The following is a 25511-nucleotide window of genomic DNA, read 5'->3' as shown; positions in this document are numbered from 1 at the left end:
TTTGCCTTATATTATCTCCATGTAAAAAACCTGTCTGATTAGAATGAATAATGTCTGACAATACCTTTTTAATTCTATGCGCTATACATTTTGCTAGAATTTTTGCATCACAACACTGAAATGTAAGGGGCCTCCAATTTATTAAATGGACTGGATCTTTATATTTCCCACTTGTATCCTGTTTCAGTAATAATGAAATCAGACCTTCTTCTTGAGTGTCTGATAATCTATCATTTATATAGGAGTGGTTAAAACATGCTAATAACGGTCCTCTGAGTATATCAAAAAAGGTATGGTATACCTCGACTGGTATGCCATCCAATCCTGGAGTTTTCCCGGAGTCCTTAAAGTCTTTAATTGCATCCAGAAGTTCCTCCTCTGTAATTTCACTTTCACATGAGTCTTTCTGTATGGCTGTTAATTTTCCATTATCAATAGAAGAAAAAAAACTACAATTAGCTTCAGTTAGAGGAGATGGAGGCGACTGAAACAAAAACATTTGCTTAAAGTACTTTGCTTCCTCTGAAATATTATTTGGTTTGAGCTTTTGTTTGTAAACAGGAAGCAGGAGAATGGAGTCATGGTCAGATATGCCGGACGAGGGAGGGCCTTGTATGCGTTTCTGTGGGTACAATAAAAGTGATTTAGAGATTTAGAGCCCCTAGTGGCTCAGGAGACATGTTGGTAGAAGTGTGGTAGGATGGTTTTAATTCTCCCAGCGTTAAAGTCTCCTCCCACCAGAAACGCTGCCTCTTGGTGAGCGGTGTCTTGTTTGTTTATGGCCCCATACAGTTTGTTGAGTGTCAGAGTGGTGTTGGCATGTGGTGGGATGCAGACAGCCGTCATAATTACGGATAAGAACTCTTGGTAGATAAAAGGGTCTACAGCTTACCATGAGGTATTCTATATCAAGTGAGCAAAAGCTTGAGATTACCTTCACACTGGAAGCAGCACACCAGTTATTATTTATAAAAAACACTCTCCTTTCGACTTCCACTAAGCCGCCGTCCGATCCTGCCGCTGCATGGTGAATCCACTGAGTACTACATGCATAGCTTCATCATCCAGCCACGTTTCAGTAGGACATAATATTGCAGCTTTTCAAGTCTCTCTGATAGGAGACTCTAGAACGAAGCTCATTCATCTTATTCTCGAGTGACTGGACATTTGCCAATAGAATAGAGGGGATCGACGTTCAGTTTTCTCTTCGCCTCAACTTCACCAGGACTCCACCTCGTCTCCAGCATCTACACCTGCAGCGTTTTGGTAGCCCATGGAACCAAGGAATAGGCGACTAAGCGACTTTGACCATGGTATTAAAGTCGGTGTAAGGCGCCCCGGATCCAGTATCTCAAACGGCCGCCCTCCTGGGCTTTTCACACACGAGTGTCTAGGGTTTACAGAGAATGGTGCGACAAACAAAAAACATCCAGTCAGCGGCAGTCCTGTGGATGAAAACAGCTTGTTGACGAGAGAGGTCGAAGGAAAATGATACGAATCGTGCAAGCTAACAATGGGGCCACAAACAGGCAAATAACTGTGCAGTACAACAGTGGTGTGCAGAACGGCATCTCGGAACGCACAACTCGTCAGTCCTTGTCATGGATGGGCTATTGCAGCAGACCACCACACCAGGCACCATACCTATCAGCTAAAAACAAGAAGAAGCGGCTCCATTGGGCACGCCAACATCAAAACTGGACAATTGAGGAGTGGAAAGACATTGCCTGGTCCAACGAATCCCAGTTCCTGTTGCATCATGCTGATGGCAGTCAGGATTTGGCATAAGCAGCATCAGTCCATGGCCCCATCCTGCCTGGTGTCAACGGTACAGGCTGGTGGCGTGAGGCTGTGGGGAATGTTTTCCTGGCACACGTTAGGTCCCTTGATACCAATTGAGCAACGTTTGAATCCACAGCATATCTGAACATTGTTGCAGACCAGGTGCATTCCTTCATGGCTACAGTTTTCCCTTCGTCACATGGATACTTCCAGCAGAATAATGTGCCATGTCACAAAGCACGTATTATCTCAACATGGTTCCAGGAACATGAGAGCGAGCTCGGTTTACTTGAGTGGCCTGTGCAGTCCCCCGACCTCAACCCAATAGAGCATCTTTGGGATCAGATGGAATGGGCTGTTTGCAACATGAATGTACCGCTGTCCAATAAGCAGGAACTGTGTGATGCCATCGCGTCAGCATTGACCAACATCCCTGTGGAACGTTTCCGACACCTTGTAGAATCAATGCCTCAAAGAATCCAGGCTGTTCTGGAGGCAAAGTGGGGTCCGACCCGGTACTAGATTCCTTGAGCACTAGCTATAGCTATAACACTGAAATTGCTTTTACATACCAAAAATGTAATTGGATGCATTTGATCCATAGGTGTTGGTTGGTTGGTGGCCCACTGATGGCAAGCACACCTTACAGACAGTGGCTTCAATAAGTAAATGAGAAATTCCCAACACCCACAGACATGTTATTGAATTTCAATATCCTTCAAATATTGGAAGAAGCACCACTGTACACAAAGTTTGTACCAATGATGTATATAAACTCTGGATTGCTGATGCTATGTATTGGCCAATGAAAGGCTTTGAAGCTACAGGTCGGCCATATTGGCACTCCCCAGAAGAAGTAGTCCTCCATAGGACTGAATAGAATTCTACAGTATTTCAATTAAATGATTCAAGGACAAAATGTAAAATATATACAGTACCAGTCAAAAGTTTGGACACACCTACTCATTCAAGGATATATATATATATATATACACATATACATATATATACATATACATATATACACACACACACACACATACACATACATAGCAAAAAAAGAAACGTCCCTTTTTCAGGACCCTGTCTTTCAAAGATAATAAAATCCAAATAACTTCACAAATCTTCATTGTAAAGGGTTTAAACACTGTTTCCCATGCTTGTTCAACGAACAATAAACAATTAATGAACATGCACCTGTGGAATGGTCATTAAGACACTAACAGCTTACAGACGGTAGGCAATTAAGGTCACAGTTATGAAAACTTAGGATAAAGAGGCCTTTCTACTGACTCTGAAAAACACCAAAAGAAAGATGCCCAGGGTCCCTGCTCATCTGCGTGAACGTGCCTTAGGCATGCTGCAAGGAGACATGAGGACTGCATATGTGGCCAGGGAAATAAATTGCAATGTCCGTACTGTGAGACGCCTAAGACAGCGCTACAGGGAGACATGACGGACAGCTGATCGTCCTCGCAGTGGCAGACCACGTGTAACAACACCTGCACAGGATCGGTACATCCGAACATCACACCTGCAAGACAGGTACAGGATGGCAACAACAACTGCCCGAGTTACATCAGGAACGCACAATCCCTCCATCAGTGCTCAGACTGTCCGCAATAGGCTGAGAGAGGCTGGACTGAGGGCTTGTAGGCCTGTTGTAAGGCAAGTCCTCACCAGACATCACCGGCAACAACGTCGCCTATGGGCAAACCCACCGTCGCTGAACCAGAGAGGACTGGCAAAAAGTGCTCTTCACTGACGAGCCGCGGTTTTGTCTCACCAGGGGTGATGGTTGGATTCGTGTTTATCGTCGAAGGAATGAGCATTACACCGAGGCCTGTACTCTGGAGCGGGATCGATTTGGAGGTGGAGGGTCCGTCATGGTCTGGGGCGGTGTGTCACAGCATCAACAGACTGAGCTTGTTGTCATTGCAGGCAATCTCACGCTGTGCGTTACAGGGAAGACATCCTCCTCCCTCATGTGGTACCCTTCCTGCAGGCTCATCCTGACATGACCCTCCAGCATGACAATGCCACCAGCCATACTGCTCGTTCTGTGTGTGATTTCATGCAAGAAAGGAATGTCAGTGTTCTGCCATGGCCAGCGAAGAGCCCGGATCTCAATCCCATTGAGCACGTCTGGGACCTGTTGGGTCGGAGGGTGAGGGCTAGGGCCATTCCCCCCCAGAAATGTCTGGGAACTTGCAGGTGCCTTGGTGGAAGAGTGGGGTAACATCTCACAGCAAGAACTGGTAAATTCACACGTTAAGTTTGCTGAAAATAAACGCAGTTGACAGTGAGAGGACATTTCTTTTTTTGCTGAGATATACATATATTTATATTTTGTTGATATTGTAATTATAACTTTCTAAAAAGTATGATAGAGCATGGCGTTTGCAACGCCAGGGTTGTGGGTTCGATTCTCACGGGGGGCCAATAAAATAAAAAAATGTATTCACTAACTGTAAGTCGCTCTGGATAAGAGCGTCTGCTAAATGACTAAAATGTAAATGTAAATGTATACTTTAAGAAATTATTTTAAATATATTTTTATAATGTTTATGTTGCTCATACAATTAAAAAGTATGCATTAAGGTGTCTGTTATAGAATAAATGTAGACATTAATAAATACATATCTATAGCTTCCCAAAATGTTTTACAATGGTGGGGGAGTGCCAAGTGGAGGTGCGGTGACTTCAAAACAGCGCCCCCTGTCAGTTATCTAGTGTAAATATAAATAATTGCTTCATACACTGTTCAAGTCAATACATATGCGATTTGGTTTGTATGGTGCACCTGATCCATTAATATTGACAGAAGGGAGAACAAGACGAGCCACCCCTTTTATATAAGCTACAGATGAGCACACAAAATCCATAAAAGCAATGCACTATCTTATCACTTTTTTTTTTAAATACCTGTAATGCTTCTTGCACACGTCCAAATTATAGTTCTTCGAATAGGCCATTCTAAAGAGTAATTAGTGAAAGGTGAATTTGGACGTTGCACTGGCGCCTGACATGAATTGGATATATGTGCCCGAACAGTATTCAGATAAAGAATTTGAACAGGTTGCATTTGTCCATTATTCAAATATCAACAAACGGTGATTGGTGATGAGGCTCAAGCAGAAAACCTTTCAGATGGCAGACCTCTGAAATGTGCTGTGTGTGTGTGTGTGTGTGTGAGAGAGATATTGGCTAGGGCGGGCAGGGTCCCTGTTTTAGATGCAGTAAATAGGGAGGAGTGCTGCGTGTCAGGAGCCTGGAGGTTGCTAGGCAACACTGGGAAAGGCATGTGCTACTGCAGGGGTTCCCAACATCAGCCCTCAACTATCTATGTGTTACTGCAGGTTTTCAACAATTCACTACAAACTATGTGTGGGTCTCTCAGTCATTATGCTTCATTTAAACATCCTCAACACGATTGTATGAATGAGTGTGCACTAGGATGTGCCAAGGCATTGGAATGAAAATCTGTATATAAAGAAAAACGGAATTTAATCTGTCCTCTACTGTTCCAACCTCCAACCCCAATTCCTCTCATGGGTAAGCTGGGTACTTGGACCCTCTGGGGGTAAAAAGACAATGTGACTCTGAAAGGAGTCGAGAGTTAAGCTGCCAATGAACTCTGCGCCCTTATCACATTACCTTGGTTGCTGTAGTTTGTCCATAAATCATAGGAGGTATACTAGTTGATGTTTACATTAAACTATAATATGTATTACATAAAAACAGTGTCTGTGGACGTGTCTAATTACATAACACTTTTTCAAGTTCCTGTAAAATTGTATTCCCCCATGATGCATCATCTAGAGGAGTAGTCTTCAGAATGAGGTTCTTATTCTCAAACATCCCTTTACCCCAATTGGCCTTCTCAATACCGAAATGTCTAAAAAGCTACAATTAGGAAAAGTCCGATTTAATTTCATCATAATTTTATAATTTAATTTTTTATATTTTCAGTGTTATGTTTAACGAAGGCCTTTTCATTAAGGGAGCAATGTTAAAAACATTTTAAATGTATATTTAAATTTTTTGTAATTGTGGAAAAATGCATAATATCTGATCCCAAAATATTAATTATAAAATAGATAAGTACATATCCTAATCTCAGTGATCCAAGATAATTTTTGGCTGAAATGTCAGTTTAGTGAGAATGACCCACCTATATGATGTGTCCAATTACACATGACGCAGCATTAGCTCTCAACTAGACCTTGTTCAGTCCTTTTTTCACATCAAAGCTCAGTGAGCATACATACACCTCAGTGTATCTTCTATTCCGCGTCAGAGGAGACATCAATTTCAACTCGCTGCCCAAAGCAGCAACAAAACAGAAACAGGCACCGGATGTACTACACGACACCCTAACAAACATACACAAGCGCACCCACAGAGCCCCCTAGGTCAACATCAATCTAAATGTGTACCGCATCAGCGATAAACATTATCAAAGGGAATTAAGCTGCTGTCCTCAACCTTCTTTCAAACTTCCAATTAATCAAGCTAAATGGCCTAAGCTGGGAAAACTGAATATGCCATGAGAGTAGGGCAGTGTAGCGTACACCACACACACCGGTTTTGTTTTCCCTCCCTAATGCGTCGTATGCAATGACTCACGCAGCCCAGCAAAGCATTCGGAGGGAGGCTGGACCTACCAGCAGGCGCTGGTGCAGCCTCTTGGTCCTCCGCAGGGTGCCCATGATGCGGCGGCCCATCTTTTTGGCGTACCACACCGAGTTGAGCATGCTGTTGCTTGCTGCCGCTGCTCTGCCGCTGCTGCTGTTGTGTGTAGGTGCTGTGTCGACGCTGCTACCGGTGTTGCAGGCTTAGGGGTGGTGGTGGTTGGAGGGGAGAGGACAGGAGGAATGTGGGAGGGGGGGCTTCACTCCAGCTTCACTCTAGCTCGTGTCATCCGCCCCACCCTCCCGCTCTCTCCTCTTCCCCCTCTCACTCACAAACACAACTGAGGCTGCAGAGGCAGCGTCGGTGGCTGCTGGAGAAAGCAAGAGTTGGATTCTTGACGGAGGTCGCAATAGGACGGACGTATGGACTTCACCTTTTTACCCCACAGACGAGAGGGTCTGAGGGAGTCCAGAGGAGCTGAGAGGCTGTTTCTCGCTTTCGCTCGCTCTTTAGTGGGCAAGTAAGTTTGCGCAGTCGTCCTCATTAGAAAGCAGGCTCTGGACGTGACGGGAGAGACAAATCACCCTCTCGGGGCGGATTAACCTGTGATGAAGGATAGCGCAGCATGTTCGTCTGATGAGACGAGTGTCTGTCCTGGTGCACAGAGAATGTCAGACTGGTGCAGGGGATGGGAGACGGCGAGAGAGAGAGAAAGGGTTGTGTGTGTGTGTGTGTGTGAGAGAGTGAGCTAGAAAGACAGCTGTGTCAAAATCTCCATCTCTGAAATGCTGCTATATTAACCTCTTCCCCCCCACCTTTCCTCTCTCTTCAATTCCCTCCCTCTCTTCAGTCTCCCACCCTCCCTCACAATTTCAACTGGTTGATGCTTGGTCAGATCCAGATGTGTTCGATGTCGTTCTCTTCCTTCTGTTCACATTCTAAAAATGAGTCAGCAGGGGAAGCTCACATTTGGAGAAAGCTGACTTAACACTCCAGTGATGGACTGGGAAGAGGGGGGAGGGATGGGAATGGGTTGGCAGTATGGAGCCCTGCATTCCACCACAAGGGGAGGAGAATGCTCCGGAGATTTCTCAGGAGTCTCATCCAAGAAAGCATTAACGTCAATAGTCCAGATTCAGAAGTCTTCGCCACATTGCCAACGCTTACAGTGGCCTATTGCAACAGTGCAAGATATTGACATGCATGGGTTTTCTTTTGGCATTGTTTCGTATTTGACTCACATAACCCTGGTGTGGAATGGAAAGTACGTGCAACAGTCACTACAGTGTTCAAATAACAACTAAGGATGTGAAGAAATGGCGATAGTGTTTTTACTAATAAAAAATGACAGTTCACTTTGGATACCACTGAATGCTAAATGAATAGAGATATTAAATCTCAGGGGTGAGATGGAAGCTGCACTCGGTCTATCCCACTTTCCTTCTGTAATAGAAAGCCTCACTAAATATGTCCTTGTCCTTTCATAGGTTAAGCACTCTCTCCCCCTCCCTTTTTCTTCTCCTTCAATAGCTCATCCAAGGACCTCCATTTTCTTAGTGTCAGTTTTTCTTTGGTCCGCATCGGCATTCATCTCCTGTGTTGCCATGGCGCTACTTGAGCTAGAGAGGGAGGGAGGGAGAGAAACAGACGTACAGTACGCCCTCTTCTACTCTCCTCCGCTGTGCCATCACTTTTCTCTGCTTTCAGTGTCTTTCCGGGACGTGCAATTCCATTCATTTCTGTTATCAGCAGCGAAGATAGCGGCCACTGACGTCACTGACGGGGAAAGGGCAGCTCGCGGTGCTGCCGTAGATGAATTGTGAGAGAACAATAGATAGAGGGATGGGAAATTGCATTGCCAGGGTTTCTCGGCGTATAACCACCTGCCGGCATTACAGTCCTCATTATCAAAGTACAAGCATATGCACACACACGTTTATTGGGTATTGGCTAAAGGGATGTATGGCCTATAGACAAATCTAAATATATATTCAAGAGAATGGAGGTGAATCATATTTTCTAATGCTATATAAAACAGGCAAAATATATTCAATTACCTATGTGCCATGTCTCTGTATTATATGGTGTGCTTGTGTAGAAAGGACTTGAGCAGAGGATACATCTATTTGGCTTGGCAGTCGCATTACCCCTTGCACATTCTATCCACTCACCTATGAAGTTCAATCACCTCTCATTTCATGACAAGCGGAGTCAACTGTAGCCTAAATTGCAACAGCCTGAAAAGCTCATTTTAAGGGGAAGATCAGAAGAATTTCCGTCTCGCATGGATTAATAAAGTATTTTTCTTCAAATAAGTGTCAGTGAATGTGGCGTGAACATGGCCAGGATAGGCAGCAGTTTTCGTCAAGGTCGGGAGGGTCAATTCTATTTTCACAAAATGCTCTTTTTTTTTTTACAATTGAGATGATAAAAAATATATTGATAACAATCAAGGAATCCGGCAGGAAAAGACTGAGGTCACAAAAACATGCTCAAGCCTGCGCAGACATTAGCAATACCCAGAAGATTATATGGCATAAGCATGCTGGCTCAGCTTTAGTACAAAGTGCATTGTTTGCCATTTGATCTGAAAATGTATCTTAATTGGAGCACAGCCATGCTCTACTTAAAGCAAAGGTGTACAGACGTTGTCTGGGAAGCTCATTCACAGTACGGAGTCGGCCACCTTGCGTTGCAACACAAACAAAAAGCCTCTCGATGTTGGTGGTCGGCAAGTTTGTCCAGTCAAAAGACTGATTGTGCAAAATGTCAGCCATACTAATAAAAAGCTGATGAGCATGACGCCAACCGCAACTCATAGCTCTACCTCAAAAGACAGCGGAGCATCTAAGGGCGAAGCTGGGAGAAGATGGGTTACCTGGAACGGCGCCTGGCTTTGGGGGTAGGTGGTTGAGGAGGAGCAGGTGGGAAGGAGGGATGCCTCATGGCTTTGGGAGTATGGGGCGGTGGGCAAGGGGGGAGGGAGCTCCTGCTGCCCTAAAGTGGACGGCCCGTCAAAGATGCATTCCAGAGAAGCTACCTACAGAGGGAGGAGGGAGGGGCATGGAACTCAAAGGGTTACCATACAGTACAATAACAGGCCAGAAGAGAAAGCAAGAGGGGATGGACAGAGACGGGGGGAGCAATACATAAAAATAAACTGCAGAGCGAAACAGGGACATGGAGGGAAAAGATGTGAGGAGAAAGAAAGTAGAAGAGATGGTAAGAAAAGAGGGGGGGGTAAGGGAAAGAAATATGATGGGATGTCTGCGAACACAGAGCACCTAGCATAGCATCATCCTGGGAGAGCTACTGGGTCTGAAGTTTCTTGTAGTGGATTTCCAATAACTAGCAACTGAGTCAGAGTGCATTTGGAAAGTATTCAGACCTTCACTTTTTCCACATTTTGTTAATTTACAGACTTATTCTAAAATTGATAACATTTTTGTTTTTTTACCTCAAACTACACACAATACCGATAATTTCCAAGTGAAAACAGGTTTTTAGAAATGTTTGCAAATGTATTAAAAACAAAAAACGGAAATACCTTATATACATAAGAATTCAGACCCTTTGCTATGAGACTCGAAATTGAGCTCAGGTAAATCTTATTTCCATTGATCATCCTTGAGATGTTTCTACAACTTGATTGGAGTCCACTTGTGATAAATTCAATTGATTGGACATGATTTGGAAAGGCACACACCTGTCTATATAAGGTCCCACAGTTGACAGTGCATGTCAGAGCTAAAACCAAGCCATGAGGTCGAAGGATTTGTCCGTAGAGCTCCGAAACAGGATTGTGTCGAGGCACATATCTGGGGAAGGGTACCAACACATTTCTGCAGCATTGAAGAACACAGTGGCCTTCATCATTCTTAAATGGAAGAAGTTTGGAACCACCAAGAATCCTCCTATAGCTGGCCGCCCAGCCAGACTGAGGAATCGGGGGAGAAGGGCCTTGGTCAGAGAGGTGACTAAGAACTCCAGAGTTCCTCAGTGGAGATGGAAGAACCTTCCAGAAGGACAACCATCTCTGCAATCAGGCCTTTATTGTAGAGTGGCCAGACAGAAGCCACTCATCAGTAAAAGGCACATGACAGCCCACTTGTAGTTTGCCAAAAGGCACGTAAAGGACTCTCAGACCATGAGAAACAAGATTATCTGGTCTGATGATACAAAGATTGAACTCTTTGGCCTGAATGGAGGAAACCAGGTACCGCTCATCACCTGGCCAATACCATCCCTACGGTGAAGCATGGTGGTGGCAGCATCATGCTGTGGGGATGTTTTTCAGCAGAAGGGACTGGGAGACTAGTCAGGATCGAGGGAAAGATGAAAGGAGCAAAGTACAGAGAGATCCTTGATGAAAACCTGCTCCAGAGTGCTCAGGACCTTGGACTAGGGCGAAGGTTCACCTTCCAACGACCCTAAGCACACAGCCAGGACAACGACCCTAAGCACACAGCCAAAACAACGCAGGAGTGGCTTCGGGACAAGTTTCTGAATATCCTTGAGTGGCCCATCTAAAGCCCGGACTTGAACCTGATCGAACATCTCTGGAGAGACCTGAAAATAGCCATCCAACCTGACAGAGCTTGAGAGAATCTGCAGAGAAGAATTGGAGAAACTCCCCAAATACAGGTGTGCCAAGCTTGTAGTGTCATATCCAAGAAGAATCGATGCTGTAATCGCTGCCAAAGGTTCTTCAACAAAGTACTGAGTAAAGGGTCTGAATACTTATGTAAATGTATATTTAAGTTTTGTATTGTTTATACAATTGCAAAAATGTATAAAAACCTGTTTTTGCTCTGTCATTATGGTGTATTGTGTGTAGATTGATGAGGGGGAAAAAACAATTTAATATATTTTAGAATAAGGCTGTAATGTAACAAAACGTGGAAAAAGTGAAGGGGTCTGAATACTTTCCAAATGCACTGTATGTTGAGCACTCGGGCAAGACCGATTTAACTTGAAGCAATTAGTCTACTTAATTAACTCAGTCAGAACAGGGCAAGAAGAAAGACTGGTTAACCCATAAGCTCTCCAGAACCATAATTGATTGTACCATTATTAACTTTAGACAATGTACAGGTTACAAGAAACGGCTTAGGAGAGCTGTTGAGCTCTACACAAAACATCAAGTCACTTTTTAACTCCTTTGTCCTCTAAACAAAACATTGAACCATCTTAACAACAACAGTACATTGAAAAAATACCCAAGAGTGTTAACAAAGGTGTGTAAAGGAATGGACACGTTTTTTTCCCACAATGGGTCATTAAAACATGGCATGACACCTGCCATAATTTCTGACCAGGCTATGCATGTTTATGACAAAATGACTTCACTGTCGCCGCCACTAGCTCAGCCAACAGGAGAGGACAATGCAATGTATGATAAGATGCATGGTTAACATTTCATCTGTATGATCTCAATTTAAGACCGTCTTATGAGCAAGAAACGGGACCATAAAACAACGATCAAAGCTTTAAACTGGAGGCAGAAAATGTGCAAACAATTCAATAGATGACTATATGGTAGAAACAATGTAAATGGCTTGATTTGATCTCTGGATGGCAGCAAAGAGCCATCAACAAGCAGGTAGAGGGACTATGGCCCAGTCCAGAAACAACCCATTGTCTTATCCATTCACTTCATGTAGATTTGAAAGAATGATATAGGTATAAGCAATATGGTAGGAGTTGCACGCGGCCCTCTTACAGATTAAGTCTTTTTTTTTGCCATACTTGCTTATACCTATCCAATCCTTTCAGATCTGCTGTAAGTGCCTAAGGGGACCAGGGGCATACAACAGTAAATCATGCTACCGTTGAGCTACCTGGTACGTTAAGATAAACTGAGAAACAATGTCCTGACATTATATAGTATCACTGTTATAGGCTTACAGGCTTATGATGCCATCAAGCAGCCATTGCACCTCCAGCTCTAAGTCCTGCTCCAAATTATGGCGATAAACATTACAAAGAGACTCTACACTAAAACACACACAGCAGACGCTGAACCTTACAGGCATAGGCACTACTGCAACTTATGCTAGGCAAGGGCAAACCTAGAGCTACAAAAAAGGACACGTCAATAAATAATGTCAATAGATGCTACAGCAATAGCTAAAACAGCAGGAATCCTCACTGAGATGAACTGGAGACAGCTATATGGCTGGAATTGGGTAAATTATGCCGAAACTCATAGTTTGATGCTTCAGTTAACATTTTTCAATGTCAATGCATAAGGTAGGAGCTGAAGACACGTATCCAAATACGTGACGAGGTACAAACTATAATCTAACGGACAATTAACTTTTAAACTTATGTATCGTTTTTCTTGTGATTTTGCTCAACTTGGATGCAATATGTGACTTGTTTCAGAAAACTAAGCGTATGTCACGCGTCACTACTTCACAGGAGGCATTTGAAAGTAAACTTTGTTTTTATTTTTATCAAAATTAGTTTTTTGGCAGAAATGCCTTCTGGAACATGTGAACTTTCATGTGCTTTAATAACAAACTTGTATGCCATCTGTAAATACGAATACAATTATTAAATTACGAGCCTAGTTGGTTTAGCCACAGAAAAAGACTGGAATCTTCCCGCTAGCCATGATTGGCTGAGATAATAGGTGGGCTGGACATGCCGAGAGATGAGTTCGGATTGGTCTGCCATGTAGCATGCTTCTGTTTATAACATGAGCTGGTTAGTATGTGAAGGTAATCCTTTCCAATGCAGCTTTTTTTTAAAAAGATATCACGTAATAGAACTGCAAACGTGTTGCTCTCCACTTTCTGGAGGACCGAGTTTTGAAATCAGTGGAATTCCCGGTGGAATTAGAGTATGATAGCTAAGGAGATTACATCTTCAAACTAAGGGCAACCATGGCATCCATGACAGAGGGAGAAGCGTCCATCCATGTATACGGGTAAGATAGTCTAGCTAGCTACATATTGGTATTATACATTTCTGTCAGAAAGTTATTTTCATTTAAAGTTAAAGCGTACTGTTAGCTAGCTAGCTAACGTTAGCTGGCTGGCTCGCTAACTAACGTTACATGTATGATATGTGTAGTAATATTATTCGTATCTCAGAGCCATTTGCATTGCTAGTTATAGCCTAATGTTAGCAATGAACCTGGTTGGTTAGCTACCTGCAGATTCATGCAGGGTAGTACCATTATGAGTTGGGATTATGGTTCATTGTTTAGCTAGCTAGCTACATGTATAAACAAAAAAGACTCCACTATGCAAGTAACCATTTCACTACACCTTCTGTATCCTGTGCATGTGACAAATAAACCGATTTTATTTGATATAGTATGTGTTTACCAGAGACGGTAATGTGAAGAACATGACCTGCACCAAAGTCAAATGAGGATATAACGTTAGGTCAACGAGACAGTGTCCAAGTTCTAAAATTCTCTCTTCTTCTATTTTCTGTAATTGGCTCGCCATTAACTTGTAAATAATGATCTCGTTGTGAGTTTATATTCCTGTAATAATGAAGACAAATGAGCTAAAGTGAAGACATTGTCAGCGATTTGATGGTCTTTATTTGAACTGGCTAGCCAGCTAACGTAACATTAGCTAGCTAGCTAAAAAGCTAGAAACTAACAAAAACATTGTTTAGAAAGTTGCTTTTAGTTGCCTGGTTTTGTTAGATTGACATATACTAAATTCATTTTAAAAAACGGGTGGGTTTATTGGTGTTAAAATACACTAGTTATGATATTTTGGACCACCAGGCTGCTTATGTCATGCAGCCTGTAGTTTTTGTGTTTATACTTTTTCATAACGACAACGACAAGTTTGATGTCAGATGGCAATAGAATGTTCATGATGTCACTGTGACAACTGTCGATAGACGTAGTATAAACCAGCCTTTAGTCTTGAAATCTTTGTTTGTTTAGTACATGGCCTTACATGTGAATACTTAAAGAGATGGGTGGAGCTAAGGCTTAAGAGGTTGTGAACGATGCTGAATGGGAGAAGACAAAGAAGAGCTCTCCAGTAGGTGTACCAAAACATTCAAGGGCCATTTTCTCAAAAGGCGGGTTACAAGTTTATCAACTTTCAAAGCAGAATTACTTTACCATTGTTCCTCAACAGTAGTGTATGATATACCATTTTCTAGCTCTGAGTCTCTACTTTTATCCAATGTAAAAACACAATTTCAAATGTTGCTACATAAGATAGAATCGAGCCGGTCGGTCACATATTGCCCTTTGCCCTAAATATAAAGTCTAAAACAGAATAAGTGAAGAATGTTAGCTTTTAAAGCCATAATTGTGAGTGTGTTTCTGCCCAACGGCAGCCCCATCAACTTGGTTTGGTATAAAGCTGAGGGACTGGTCTGGGGAAATGTAACTCAAATTCATGAATGGCGCTATGGATGCAAGGGCTGATAGTCGATGAGATCAACATAGTTTGAACATATTTTGAATATGTTGCAATTTAGAACTGAGTTTTAGGAAGTTGGACTATGTCCGTCTGGTTGATGCACTGCAGGGGAATCTCACGTGAACATGAGCGAAGACAGGTATGTATGAGTACATGTACAGTGTCTTGCAAAAGTATTCAGACCACGAATGTCAAAGTAAAAATAAAATAAAGATAAAGAATTCATAACTAAACAGCCATTGCATAAGTATTCAGCCCCTTTGTTTAGGCAACCCTAGATTAGTTCAGAAGTTAAATTTGGCTTAAAAGTGCAATATTCAGAAAATCGCTCAACCATTTCCTGTTTGCTAAAATTCTAATTGTTTGCTGAATTTCCGTTTACGTGACAAAACAATCCAGTGTAGAGAATCATTGTACCATCTAAACTCCTGTGAAATATAATTTCAATAACCAAAAATGTTGCTTTTTTAGCTGTTTGTAGTGGTTGTAAAAAAAAAAAGGAAATTAAAAGACGCAAAAACATTTTACCAAGAATGAGAGTGATGGAGTGCTGCATCAGATGATCTGGCCTCCACAAACTTTTGACTGGTACTGTTGGTACTGTACATTTAAAAACACTCAAATGTAGTGTGTGTGTGCATCTATCAGTTACACATACATGTCAGAACATACAGTCCTGGTCAAAAGTTTTGAGAATGACACAAATACTAATTTTCACAAAGTCTGCTGCCTCAGTTTTGATGATGGCAATTTGCATATACTCCAGAATGTCATGAAGAGTGATCAGATGAATTGCAATTAATTGCAAAGTCCCCCTTTGCCATGAAAATTAACTTAAAGGAGAGTCCCCCAAAAAAAACTTTTCCACTGCATTTCAGCCCTGCCACAAAAGGACCAGCTGACATCATGTCAGTGATTCTCTCATTAACACATGTGAGAGTGTTGATGAGGACAAGAATAACAGACTGGAAGCTTTAAAAGGAGCGTGGTGCTTGAAATCACTGTTCTTCCTCTGTTAACCATGGTCACCTGCGAGGAAACACGTGCTGTCATCATTGCTTTGGACAAAAAGGGCTTCACAGGCAAGGATATTGCTGCTAGTAAGATTGCACCTAAATCAACCATTTATCGGATCATCAAGAACTTCAAGGAGAGAGGTTCAATTGTTGTGAAGAAGGCGTCAGGGCGCCCAAGAAAGTCTAGAAAGCGCCAGGACCATCTCCTAAAGTTGATTCAGCTGTGGGATGGGGGCACCACCAGTGCAGAGCTTGCTCACGAATGGCAGCAGGCAGGTGTGAGTGCATCTGCACGCACAGTGAGGCAAAGACTTTTGGAGGATGGCCTGGTGTCAATAAGGGCAGCAAAGAAGCCACTTCTCTCCAGGAAAAACATCAGGGACAGACTGATATTCTGCAAAAGGTACAGGGATTGGACTGCTGAGGACTGGGGTAAAGTCATTTTCTCTGATGAATCCCCTTTCCGATTGTTTGGGGCATCCGGAAAACACCTTGTCCGGAAAAGACAAGGTGAGCGCTACCATCAGTCCTGTGTCATGCCAACAGTAAAGCATCCTGAGACCAGTCATGTGTGGGGTTGCTTCTCAGCCAAGGGAGTGGGCTCACTCACAATTTTGCCTAAGAACACAGCCATGAATAAAGAATGGTACCAACACATCCTCCGAGAGCAACTTCTCCCAACCATCCAATAACAGTTTGGTGACGAACAATGCCTTTTCCAGCATGATAGAGCACCTTGCCATAAGGCAAAAGTGATAACTAAGTGGCTCGGGGAACAAAACATCGACATTTTTGGTCCATAGCCAGGAAACTCCCCAGACCTTAATCCTATTGAGAACTTGTGGTCGATCCTCAAGAGGCGGGTGGACAAACAAAAACCCACAACTTCTGACAAACTCCAAGCATTGATTATGCAAGAATGGGCTGCCATCAGTCAGGATGTGGCCCAGAAGTTAATTGACAGCATGCCAGGGCGGATTGCAGAGGTCTTGAAAAAGAAGGGTCAACACTGCAAATATTGACTGCATAAACTTAATGTAATTGTCAATAAAAGCCTTTGACACTTATGGAATGCTTGTAATTATACTTCAGTATAACATAGTAACATCTGACAAAAATATCTCATAACACTGAAGCAGCGAACTTTGTGAAGACCAATACTTGTGTCATTCTCAAAACTTACAAGTAGGTAACATGGGGGAGAGGCATTGTGCCGTCAGGTGTTGCTTTATTTGTATTTTTAAACCAGCAAGCTGGGGCCTCCCGAGTGGCGCAGCGGACTAAGGCACAGTATCGCAGTGCTTGAGGAGTCACGACAGACCCGGGTTTGATCCCAGGCTTGTCACAGCTGGCCGTGACTGGGAGATCCATGAGGCGGCACCTGAGGACAAAGACTTTCCTCTAGGCTCAGATTAAAGATATGACAGATAGATGGAAAGCTACCGAGGACATAATATGGAAAAGAACAAACAAAGCAAGATAAAAAATGATATATAAATTCAGCAGTCCATTAAATTAGTGTGTGTGTGTGTGCTGCGAGGTTGAAGTTACGAACCCATAGGCTTGGCTCTCTTATCCCTCCAGGCTTTTGGGCGGGATGGTGGACAATGAGCCTGTCATAGCGGATGTAAGCAATGTACCCAAGCGCTCTGACAGCTTTCACGGCTGGGTTAAATTATTTCCTCTTCTGATGCACAGCTCCAGAATAGTCCTCTTTGAGGAAGATGTATGTTCCTCTCAAGTTAGTGGTTCTTTCCAGAACAGCTACCTTGTCTTTTAACCTCAGGAACTTGAACACTATTGGGCTGTGCCTGCCACCTGGGCTGGTGGTGGGTTTTCCAGTCCTGTGGGCGCTCCACCCCAATCTTCCTGTGGTCCATTTTCAGTTTCTCCGAGATAATTTGCCTCACTTTGTCCTCAGACTCCGTCCAGGTCTCATGTGGAGATTCTGCAATTCCATCCACAACCATGTTGTTTCTGCCTTGATTGTCCCTCGAGAATTTGATTTCTTCATCATTGTCATCATGGATTCACATACAGAACTGATGTCCTCTCTCAATGACTTACAGATTGCTGTCATCTTGCCGTTCTCCTGTTTAAACTCATCGAGCTGACTGAGAGAACTGCAAACTGTTCTTCAGGGCCTGGACCTCTCTGGTCAGGTCGTCCATTATTCTATTAGTTGACTCCACCAGTATTTGCACAACACTTGAAGCTATTTTCTTGTTGCAACAACTGCTTGTAGAACTCTGTTTAAAATATCCTTCACCTGTGATTGAGTCACCACTGTCATCAACTGTACACCCACTGGCTTTGGTCTTTGTCAAGGTAGCAAGATAGATTACGCTTTTACTCCTCACAGATCCAGACAGGGCAGGTCACAGGGAAGATTGGAAACAACAAACAGCAGGGATCTAGACAGCCACAAGCCCGGTACAATCTGTGGTCCCAGCCACAATAGCTAACCGTGTCGTGAGCTGCGTTCAAGCCCTCAAGAAAACCCTGCTAACTTGATCGGCAGCTAGCTAGCAGCAAGGCTAGCTGCTAAGCCAAGCAACTCCTCAGACCCGGCCTTGGTCGGCAGGATCACTGGACAGATAGTAGCGGTTCCAGCAACTGATGCCAACCTCGTCACGGGACTCAAAGTAACTTAACTTTTCAATAGACTTTCTAAACTTTTCAAAACAACAAACCGAGCTCTCCTTCGTTCCACAGGTAGTGACGTGTTGTGCCGTTAGACTTACCCAAGAACACTCACAGCTGTAATTGATGTCAAAGGTGTTTCTAACATTTATTGACTCAGAGAGCTATACTTATGCAACGACTACATTTTAGTTATTTAATAAGTCTTAATCTTTAAAAAATATTTAAACAATTATTCCACTAACAGTTTGTGTAGATTGTTGACACAAAATGACAATTAAATACATTTGAATCCCACTCTGTAACACAAAATGTGACGAAATCCAATGGGTCTGAATACTTTTGCAAGGCACTGTGTGTGATTGTGACTCTTGTGCACAGTTTCTAAAATCAGCGCATGAGGGCAATATGGGCAACAGGGGAACGTACTGTATGATAGAATTCTCTCCCATCCTCCCTTTGTATGAGAGCACATTTAATGTACGTGAGATTCTGTTTGTGAATAGGAATGAAAAATAAATAAACAAGTGTGGGAATGAGAGTGTGTGTGTGTGTCCGTCCGTCCTACCTTCATGGGTGAGATGTGCGCGTGGGACACGTAGCCGTGGACATTCTCGATCTGGGAAAGGTTCTTCTCGGCCACCTGGACCAGCTCGGGGCCGGGGCCCTCGTCAGTGAGCTGGGGGGAGCTCTGCTCCTGGGGGGATGTGTCCTCATCGTGGTGCCTGTATTTCTGGAGGGGAAGGGGAGAGCAGGGTGAGTGGATGGCAGACAATATATACAACAAATTCCCATTGTTAGGTATTAGATGAGGATGGCAAGCATGTGAGTGCAATTGTCAACCTGAGGCTGATCAGTTAGGTGAGCTTCTAAGGCTGATCAGTTAGGTGAGCTTCTAAGGCCGACCAGTGAGGTCAACCTATCAGTAATATTGGTCAACGCACAGCCTGAATCATTGTGGACACTGCAGCTATTAAATATGTCAACGTAGTCTAAGCCCGATGTTGTATAGGCTTGGCAGTGAGATTAACAGAAGATGCAAAATATATGAAGAGACACAATCCTGTCGGAGCTCTATGGACAATTCCTTCAACCTCATGGCCTGGTTTTGGCTCTGACATGAACTGTCAACTGTGGGACCTTATATAGACAGGTGTGTGCCTTTCCAAATCATGTCCAACCAATTGAATTTACCACAGGTGGACTCCAATCAAGTTGTAGAAACATCTCAAGGATGATCAATGGAAACAGGATGCACCTGAGCTCAATTTCGAGTCTCATAGCAAAGGGTCTGAATCCTTATGTAAATATGTTTATTTTTTTTATAAACTTGCAAAAATTTATAAAAACCTGTTTTCGCTTTGTCATTATAGGGTATTGTGTGTCGATTGATGAGGGGAATAAAAATATATATATATATTTTAGAATAAAGATGTAAAATAACAAAATGTGGAAAAAGTCAAGGGGTCTGAATACTTTCCGAATGCACTGTACGTTTCAATAATCCATGCAGAGTGGATTGATGATAAATGGCAATCAATATCCAGCAAAAATGTTCGCACCAAGAATGAATGAGGCTTGAAAATAGCCCTGGACTTGTATCCTCACTACAAATACATGACTGTGGGACAGAGAAAGTATTGGAGTGAGGAAGATGGATGAAGATGGTTTGAAGACAGTAAAAAACGGTTGTGTAGCAAAAGCTCACACAACTCACTGTAACATCTACAGTGGGGAGAACAAGTATTTGATACACTGCCGATTTTGCAGGTTTTCCTACTTACAAAGCATGAAAATCACATTGTATGATTTTTAAGTAATTAATTTGCATTTTATTGCATGACATAAGTATTTCATACATCAGAAAAGCAGAACTTAATATTTGGTACAGAAACATTTTACATTTACATTTTAGTCATTTAGCAGACGCTCTTATCCAGAGCGACTTACAGGAGCAATTAGGGTTAAGTGCCTTGCTCAAGGGCACATTTACGTCATTTAGCAGACGCTCTTATCCAGAGCGACTTACAAATTGGTGCATTCACCCTATAGCCAGTGGGATAACCACTTTACACTTTTTTTTTTGGGGGGGGGGGGGGTGGAAGGATTACTTTATCCTATCCCAGGTATTCTTTAAAGAGGTGGGGTTTCAAATGTCTCCGGAAGGTGGTGAGTGACTCCGCTGTCCTGGCGTCGTGAGGGAGCTTGTTCCACCATTGGGGTGCCAGAGCAGCGAACAGTTTTGACTGGGCTGAGCGGGAACTATGCTTCCGCAGAGGAAGGGGAGTCAGCAGGCCAGAGGTGGATGAACGCAATGCCCTCGTTTGGGTGTAGGGACTGATCAGAGCCCGAAGGTACGGAGGTGCCGTTCCCCTCACTGCTCCATAGGCAAGCACCATGGTCTTGTAACGGATGCGAGCTTCAACTGGAAGCCAGTGGAGTGTGCGGAGGAGGGGGGTGACGTGAGAGAACTTGGGAAGGTTGAACACCAGACGGGCTGCGGCATTCTGGATGAGTTGTAGGGGTTTAATGGCACAGGCAGGGGAGGCCAGCCAACAGCGAGTTGCAGTAATCCAGACGGGAGATGACAAGTGCCTGGATTAGGACCTGTGCCGCTTCCTGTGTAAGGCAGGGTCGTACTCTCCGAATGTTGTAGAGCATGAACCTGCAGGATCGGGTCACCGCCTTGATGTTAGCGGAGAACGACAGGGTGTTGTCCAGGGTCACGCCAAGGCTCTTCGCACTCTGGGAGGAGGACACAACGGAGTTGTCAACCGTGATGGCGAGATCATGGAACGGGCAGTCCTTCCCCGGGAGGAAGAGCAGCTCCGTCTTGCCAGGGTTCAGCTTGAGGTGGTGATCCGTCATCCATACTGATATGTCTGCCAGACATGCAGAGATGCGATTCGCCACCTGGTTATCAGAAGGGGGAAAGCTTTGTTTGCAATTACAGAGATCATACGTTTCCTGTAGGTCTTGACCAGGTTTGCACACACTGCAGCAGGGATTTTGGCCCACTCCTTTATACAGACCTTCTCCAGATCCTTCAGGTTTCGGGGCTGTCGCTGGGCAATACAGACTTTCAGCTCCCTCCAAAGATTGTCTATTGGGTTCAGGTCTGGAGACTGGCTAGGCCACTCCAGAACCTTGAGATGCTTCTTACGGAGCCACTCCTTAGTTGCCCTGGCTGTGTGTTTCGGGTCGTTGTCATGCTGGAAGACCCAGCCACTACCCATCTTTCAATGCTCTTACTGAAGGAAGGAGGTTGTTGGCCAAGATCTCGCAATACATGGCCCCATCCATCCTCCCCTCAATACGGTGCAGTCGTCCTGTCCCCTTTGCAGAAAAGCATCCCCAAAGAATGATGTTTCCACCTTCATGTTTCACGGTTGGGACGGTGTTCTTGGGGTTGTACTCATCCTTCTTCTTCCTCCAAACACGGCGAGTGGAGTTTAGACCAAAAACCTATATTTTTGTCTCATCAGACCACATGACCTTCTCCCATTCCTCCTCTGGATCATCCAGATGGTCATTGGCAAACTTCAGACGGTCCTGGACATGCGCTGGCTTGAGCAGGGGGACCTTGCGTGCGCTGCAGGATTTTAATCCATGACGGCGTAGTGCGTTACTAATGGTTTTCTTTGAGACTGTGGTCCCAGCTCTCTTCAGGTCATTGACCAGATACTGCCGTGTAGTTCTGGGCTGATCCCTCACCTTCCTCATGATCATTGATGCCCCACAAGGGGAGATCTTGCATGGAGCCCCAGACCGAGGGTGATTGACCATCATCTTCAACTTCTTCCATTTTCTAATAATTGCGCCAACAGTTGTTGCCTTCTCACCAAGCTGCTTGCCTATTGTCCTGTAGCCCATCCCAGCCTTGTGCAGGTCTACAATTTTATCCCTGATGTCCTTACACAGCTCTCTGGTCTTGGCCATTGTGGAGAGGTTGGAGTCTGTTTGATTGAGTGTGTGGACAGGTGTCTTTTATACAGGTAACGAGTTCAAACAGGTGCAGTTAATACAGGTAATGAGTGGAGAACAGGAGGGCTTCTTAAAGAAAAACTAACAGGTGAGAGACGGAATTCTTACTGGTTGGTAGGTGATCAAATACTTATGTCATGCAATAAAATGCAAATTAATTACTTAAAAATCATAATGTAATTTTCTGGATTTTTGTTTTAGATTCAGTCTCTCACAGTTGAAGTGTACCTATGATAAAAATTACAGACCTCTACATGCTTTGTAAGTAGGAAAACCTGCAAAATCGGCAGTGTATCAAATACTGTATAGAGGATGGGAACAAAACATGTACACACTCTCGTCGTGATAATGATACAGGGGGACAACTGCACTGCCCTGGTTTCCCCCCCTGCTCCCGACTCCATTTTGGTCTTCCCTGCCTAAAAACAAAGACTCAAGAGGGAAGTTCCGGTGGTCAGGTCTGTACAACGCTGGTCTGAGCAATCAGAATCCAAGTTCTAAGACTGTTTTGATCACGTGGACTGGAATATGTTCCGGGGAGCCTCTGGGGATAACATCAATGAGTACACCGACTCAGTAACCGGATTCATCAAAAAAATGCATAGATGTGATACCGACGGTGTCTTTTAAAACTTACCCGAATCAAAAAATGTGGTTTGATGGCAGCCTTGTCGGGAAACTGAAGGAGGGAGATGCTGCTTATAAACACGGCAAAGAGACTGGGGGCAATTGTATGGTTAAACGCAGATCAATTAAGATAGCGAGACAAGTATAGGGAAAAAATGGAGGAGCAATTCAGCGGGTCGGCTTGCAGGAGCTTCTCTAATGATCACGGATTACAAAAAGAAAGCTAGACATCACGGACAGCAACGTCACCCTACCGGATGAGTTAAACACCTTTTTCTCCTGCTTCGAGCAAAACAACTCTGAGATGCCGAGGAGATGCCATAAGGACAACGAGGACTATGTGCTTACGATCTACACGGAGGACGTATGCAAGTAATTTAAGCATGTTAACCCTTTAAAGGCTGCCGGCCCACACGGTATCTCTAGCCGCGCCCTCAGAGCATGTGCAGACCAGCTAGTTGTTAAGTTTTCGGACATTTTCACTCTCTCTAGCTCAGGCTGTTATCCCCACCTGCTTCAAGATGTCCACTACCATCTCCGTGCCCAATAAAAGGAAAGTAACTGAACTGAATGACTGCCGACCCGTAGCACTCACTTCCGTCATCATGAAATGTTTCGAGATGCTAGTCAAAGACCACATCACCTCCTCCCTCCCCGACACACTCGACCCTCTCCAATTTGCCTCCTGCCCTGACAGATCCACGGACGACGCAATCGCCATTGCACTGCCCTCACCCACCTGGACAACAGGAATGCATATGTGTGGATGCTGTTCATCGACTACAGCTCGACCTTCAATTCCATAGTGCCTTCTAAGCTCATCACAACGCTCACGACCCTGGGACTGAACTCCTCCCTATACAACTGGGTCCTGGACTTCCTGACAGGCCGCCCCCAGGTGGTGAAGGTAGGCAACATTACCTCCTCTACACTGATCCTCAACACGGGGGCCCCACAAGGGTGCGCCCTCAGTCCCCTCCTGTACTCCCTGTATACCCACGACTGCGTGGCCTCACACAGTTCCAACTCCATCAAGTTCGCTGATGACATGACAGTAGTAGGCCTGATTACCAACAATGACTAGACAGTCTACAGAGATGGTAGGCGTGGTGGCAGGTAAACAACCTCTCCCTCAACGTCAGCAAAACAAAGGAGCTGATTGTGGACTTCAGGAGGAACCAGGTTGGGCATGCCCTGATCCTCATCAACCATTGCGACGGTCAAAAACGTCAAGTTCCTAGGCGTACACATCTCCGGTGAACTTAAATGGTCAAACCACACGGACATCGTGGTGAAGGCACGACAGCGAATCTTCAACCTCAGGAGGCTGAAGAAATTCGGGCTGTCCTAGAGGGCCCTCACAGTGTTCTACAGAAGCACTATCGAGAGCATACTGTCGGGCTGCATCACAACCTGGTACGGCAACTCCACCGCCACTGACTGAAAGGCTCTACAGAGGGTGGTACGCTCAGCCGAACGCACCATTGGGTGCTCACTGCCTGCCCTCCAGGACACCTAAAACACCAAGTGTCGCAGGAAGGCCAATAAGATCATCAAGGACCTCAGCCACGGACTATTCTCCCCGCTTCCATCACTCACATGCGGGCAGTATACGAGTATCATGCCAAAATCTGTCAGACTGGCCAATACCTTCAGGCTGCAGAATAGACACTAGGCACACTTAATCAGCATGGCTACCACAGCATTCTGCAGCGACACGCCATCCCATCTGGTTTGGGCTTAGTGGGACTATCATTAGTTTTTTAACAGGACATTGACCCAACAGACCTCCAGGCTGTGTAAGGGCTTTTTGACCAAGAAGGAGAGTGATTGAGTGCTGCATCAGATGACCTGGCCTCCACAATCCCACAACCTCAACCCAATTGAGATGGTTTGGGATGAGTTGGACTGCAGAGTGAAGGAAAAACAGCCAACAAGTGCTCAGCATGTGGGAACTCCTTCAAGACCGTTGGAAAAGCATTCCAGGTGAAGCTGGTTGAGATAATGCCAAGTGTGTGCAAAGCTGTCATCAAGGCAAAGGGTGGCTACTTTGAAGAATCTCAAATATAGCATATATTTTGATTTGTTTAACACTTTTTTGGTTACTACATGATTCCATATGTGTTATTTCATAGTTATTCTACAATGTAGAAAATAGTAACAAAAATAAAGAAAAACCCTTGAATGAGTAGATGTGTACAAACTTTTGACTGGTACTGTAGGTGGGGGTGTATGTTTATATGTCCACACGGTGTATTAAGTAGACTCAACTACCTGTAAAGAGAATACCACAACCAACAACGTAACGGTGTAGCCCAGCACCGTAGCTGATCTGAGAAGACAGACTGCTGACACAGACAGAGACAGACAGATACACCTGTTGTTTCATGTCAGTATACCATTCTAGAGAGCAAGG

General features: G+C 44.2%; 1 protein-coding gene across 17 annotated transcripts in view; it reads right to left on the bottom strand.

Annotated features, from left to right (window-relative positions):
- Positions 1-25511, bottom strand: part of dlg1b (discs large MAGUK scaffold protein 1b) — a 269133-nt gene that overhangs the window by 125072 nt on the left and 118550 nt on the right. For 9 of the 17 annotated variants that reach the window (XM_045206193.1, XM_045206194.1, XM_041841518.2 and 6 more), the window contains one exon: positions 19053-19217. In XM_045206193.1, the coding sequence (XP_045062128.1) occupies positions 19053-19217 (165 nt within the window). Of the gene's footprint in view, positions 1-6449; positions 7672-9295; positions 9458-19052; positions 19218-25511 lie in introns of those variants that run through there. The other 8 variants (XM_045206188.1, XM_045206189.1, XM_045206190.1 and 5 more) reach the window with 2 other exon arrangements.

Source organism: Coregonus clupeaformis, chromosome 21, assembly GCF_020615455.1.
Source record: "Coregonus clupeaformis isolate EN_2021a chromosome 21, ASM2061545v1, whole genome shotgun sequence".
NCBI lineage: Eukaryota > Metazoa > Chordata > Actinopteri > Salmoniformes > Salmonidae > Coregonus > Coregonus clupeaformis.
Note: the sequence above shows the minus strand (reverse complement) of the source record. Positions and strands in the feature narration are given on the sequence as shown.